The 4,391-nt window shown below is 43.2% G+C and overlaps 1 protein-coding gene across 2 annotated transcripts; it reads left to right on the top strand.

Moving 5' to 3' along the window:
* Window positions 1–593: 593 nt before the first annotated feature.
* On the top strand, window positions 594–3,879 carry LOC135541213 (POU domain, class 3, transcription factor 3-B). Of its 2 annotated transcripts, XM_064967317.1 has the most exons (3): window positions 594–2,541; window positions 2,855–2,947; window positions 3,115–3,879. In XM_064967317.1, exons 1-3 carry the CDS (start codon window positions 1,318–1,320, stop codon window positions 3,202–3,204), a joined length of 1,407 nt encoding a protein of 468 aa, XP_064823389.1. In that variant the 5' UTR covers window positions 594–1,317; the 3' UTR covers window positions 3,205–3,879. The 2 variants fall into 2 exon arrangements, with proteins under 2 accessions (XP_064823389.1, XP_064823388.1); XM_064967316.1 differs by having other exon boundaries at window positions 596–2,541; window positions 2,855–3,879.
* Window positions 3,880–4,391: the final 512 nt, after the last annotated feature.

The raw sequence follows: 4,391 nt of genomic DNA, 5'->3' as shown, positions 1-4,391 counted from the left end.
TGACAATGACAGTTGTAGGCCTCCACCAACATCCAAAATGTACAAAAGGTACCCATCTGCACCAAACCTATTACAATAGTTTATTTTAGGTGATCGCTGTTATGCATATTAGGCTAATATAAACATATTTTATGGAGATAAATCCAATATATCATTAGGTCTATTTCCATCAATAACAGTTTTAAAACACTTTCTGGGTTTTGACAAGGTTGAATCTATTCTGATTTATATGAAAGTTATAATATGTTTAGAACCCACATAAACAATAATTAATGTATAGCTCCATATTGCTCACGAATACATTCATCAGATATTTTTTGGTTTATTTCATTCCTATATTTTGTATTCATTTGCTCATTTATTTATTTATTTGGATTGAATTAAAAAGCAGCCAATTGCAACGGCCGGAAGGAGGTTTACGCGCCTCAAGCGAGGCTGGCGAGACCTGTCAATCATACCCCGGGTATCCAATCAACGGGAGTCTTGCACTCGACTTCCTCGTATTTGAAGGGGGCGAGACGTGGACGATGTGCGCACGCTTGGCACAGGGTAAACATTCGTGTGTCCTCGAGCTTTGAGGGAGGGACGTAGCGAACTGTCAGAAGAGAAAGAGAGGGAGAGAGAGAGAGAGAGACCGAACAAGCGAATGGGAGAAGAGGCTTGCAACCATCGCCGTGCACTGTAATACTGAATTGTACTTCAGCGGGAGTTAGCGGTTTGGCAGGTTTATACACATCAAAACAGAACAAAGAGAAAGACTCTACAGTACTATAAAAGGAACAGCGAAAGAAAAGAATAAAGCAACAAGGGAGAAATCTCAGCGGCTAAATTTCAAAAGAACCAAGGAGCCAGTGCTTGTGTTTTTCTCCCCTGCAATAGGAACATAAACTGGGACTTTGTATTTCGTGGAGAAATTGATCAATTTCTTCGACCACTAGAAGTTTGTTGGGGCAAATATATTTTTTCTGTGTATTTTAATTTGAACTCTCAGACGTTCTAAATACGACAAAACTTTATTGACGGACTGCACATGGTTTCAAACTGCTTTTGAGAACCTGGATTTTTATTCATCACTATTTTATCAATTTCTATTTGAAATACATAAATGCGCTAAACACAACAAATACGGATTTTAATTCATTTTTGCTATCCTTTTTATTCTTCTGGCGTTTGCAGAACAAGTCAATGGTATTTGCCAAAATACAACCCAGACTTTTAAAGTTTGAATAATTCATGAGATACAATTTGCCTGCTCGAAAAAAGTAACTGAAAAAGGGAGGGGGGTTATCAACAAACATATTCATAAGGGTTAACGGAATGGCCACCGCGGCTTCCAACCCCTATCTGTCCAGCAATAGTATCCTCTCGTCCGGCTCCATCGTGCATTCTGACTCTGGAGGCGGTGGTATGCAGCCGGGCAGTGCTGCGGTTACCTCGGTGTCTGGTGGGTACAGGGGAGACCCCACAGTAAAGATGGTACAGAGTGACTTCATGCAGGGAGCTATGGCAGCGAGCAACGGAGGACATATGTTGAGCCATGCTCATCAGTGGGTGACATCCCTGCCGCACGCCGCCGCTGCGGCAGCTGCAGCCGCTGTAGCAGCAGCCGAAGCCGGCTCGCATTGGTCGTCGAGTCCCGTCGGTATGACAGGCAGCCCTCAGCAACAGGACGTGAAAAATAACTCGGGCAGAGATGATCTACACACGGGCACCGCGTTGCACCACAGGCCCCCACACCTAGGTCCTCATCAGACTCACGCAGGGGCTTGGGGGAGCACAACTGCGGCTCACCTCAACTCGATATCAGGGGGACAGCAGCAGCAGCAGTCGCTGATCTACTCCAACCCCGGGGGCTTCACGGTGAATGGAATGCTCAGTCAACCAGGGAGCCAGAGCCTGGTGCACCCGGGTCTGGTAAGGGGGGACACCCCAGAGCTGGACCACGGCAGCCACCATCACCACCATCACCACCAGCATCCGCATCACCAGCAGCAACACCACGGAGGGGTGAACAGCCACGACCAGCACTCCGACGAGGACACACCGACCTCGGACGACTTGGAGCAGTTCGCCAAGCAGTTCAAACAGCGCCGGATCAAACTAGGCTTTACGCAGGCGGACGTGGGCTTGGCCCTGGGCACCCTGTACGGGAACGTCTTCTCTCAGACTACCATTTGTCGGTTTGAAGCTCTCCAGCTCAGCTTCAAAAACATGTGCAAGCTGAAGCCATTGCTAAACAAATGGCTGGAGGAGGCGGATTCTACCACTGGCAGCCCGACCAGCATCGACAAGATAGCGGCACAAGGTAGGAAGCGAAAGAAGCGCACGTCCATCGAAGTAAGTGTGAAGGGAGCTTTGGAGAGCCACTTCCTGAAATGCCCCAAACCCTCGGCCCAAGAGATAACCTCACTGGCGGACAACTTGCAGCTGGAGAAAGAAGTGGTTAGAGTGTGGTTTTGCAATAGGAGACAGAAGGAAAAAAGGATGACGCCCCCAGGAGTGCCCCAGACGCCGGAGGATGTGTACTCGCAGGTCGGCAATGTGAGTGCAGATACACCGCCCCCCTCCATGGACTGCAAACGAATGTTCAGTGAGACATAGAGCAGAACACAAGACTCAAAAATATTTTATATAAAATTAAAACTGATAAAACACAGACTATCGTCAAGATAGCCAAAACATTTTTGATACTATGATTGTGATGGAATAGGAATAAGACTGCAAATGTGTTATATATTTTTCACCAGAACAAAACAAACCCCCCTTTTCCACCCAACCCCAAAACGCACCGATAACCTTCTTCCAAGCCCTGAAATGTCTTAACCTAAAAGGTTCCTTCTGCTCTTTCTTTCAGGGACATTTTTTAGTAGATTACTTAAAAGATGCAAGTTTAACTGGGCCGAGTGAACCGACCGACCAGAGGGTGACTACAAGTTCGTTCCATCAGGTAATTTTGGCGCATTAACAACACCAACTGGAAATTTCAAAGCAAGTAGTCCTATTAGAATTTTAAAAAGATTCCCCCTGTACCCTGTATCTGATTTGCGAAAGACAAAAGAGGCAGGCATTTGTATATTTAAAAATGGGACATTTTAAACCCCTACTTTAACAAAGGAACAAAAACTACAACAGCATCAATACGAAGAAGAGTGGCATCCACGAAGCTTCCAACATATTTTTTGCGGGGAGGACTGCATGGTTTAAATTTTCACAAAGAGGAATTGGGATTTGAGGCCCTCCACGCCTAATGATAAAATATAAACTCACCAGGACTGTCCCCGCCATCTGATCTAAAAGATCACCTCTTTTTTTCAAATGGATTTTTTTTCATGGGACTTGAACACCGTGAGTGAAGAAATAGAAATAGACATTTGAAAAGACTATCTTCAGCTGCACTTATTTGAAATTCTTCTCCTCTCCGTTGCCAAGTGTGACTGAATGGGTGCTGTGGATGTAACTATACATGCTGCCATTTCTAAGCAGTATTCTTTGGTAGGTTTTAATAAACAACAGACTCTGTAAAGCCGGCAATATAGATTCATTAGATCAGATGCTGATCTGACTTATTTACTTTATATTTTTCATCAAAATGACTTGTTCTAATATTCTATTCGGAATACATATCAATTATTCCAAACGGTAATTTATTTTCCCTCAGAACTTTGTGTCAGATGTTTTGCTTTCCTGTTTTCATTGTTGACTTCATTTGTTTTGTTTCATTTTTGTATTCTCGTTTCTAAAAGGAGCACAAATCAACATAAGCTGACATTGACAGTTGTTAGGTAATAAGGGTATATTTTGATGTGATAATTTGATTGTAATTTAATTTCAGTAGTGATTCCTTACGAGCTGATTGAGACCAATAAATTTGTTAGAATGAAATCACGTCATTGTGTGTTTTGAGATTTATATTTGAATGTAATATTTAGCTACGTTTGTTTATGAAACAAGGCATGCACTCGTGATATTATTTAATGTGAGAAAGGTCAACGCAGAGAAATTGCCGATTGTTCTTGTTCCAACTACTTTTGTCACAGATTTGCATAACACAAGTTTACAAAAGAATACTATACTTTAGGAAAAATAGGCCTATGTTATATCGACCGCTGAACCTCTGTGTATCTCCACTGCCAATGTTATTGGAGCCCCATAGGGAATTATATTTGACCATTTCACCGGGCTATATTTGATTTATTCACAATTCATATTTATCTTTAACTAATTCGCTTCTCCACCTTCATCATAGCAGCATCCGATAACTTTATTGATTATGTAGCATTTGCATCATCGAGCCCTATATTAGTCCGTAGACGACTAGTCAGTCAAACTGCGGTCTATGCGTTTGTTTACATTCACCGCGTGACACTTCCTCAGTTGGCCCAATATGGGGG

Source organism: Oncorhynchus masou, chromosome 6, assembly GCF_036934945.1.
Source record: "Oncorhynchus masou masou isolate Uvic2021 chromosome 6, UVic_Omas_1.1, whole genome shotgun sequence".
Lineage (NCBI taxonomy): Eukaryota > Metazoa > Chordata > Actinopteri > Salmoniformes > Salmonidae > Oncorhynchus > Oncorhynchus masou.
This window is presented reverse-complemented; position numbering and strand designations above follow the sequence as displayed.

Excerpts from the sequence above, each read along its gene's own strand:
- LOC135541213 (XM_064967317.1), top strand. The coding sequence starts at position 1,318 with ATGGCCACCGCGGCTTCCAACCCCTATCTGTCCAGCAATAGTATCCTC. Across the intron at positions 2,542-2,854 it reads TGTACTCGCAGGTCGGCAAT|GGACATTTTTTAGTAGATTA; the intron begins GTGAGTGCAGAT and ends TCTTTCTTTCAG. Across the intron at positions 2,948-3,114 it reads CTACAAGTTCGTTCCATCAG|GAACAAAAACTACAACAGCA; the intron begins GTAATTTTGGCG and ends ACTTTAACAAAG.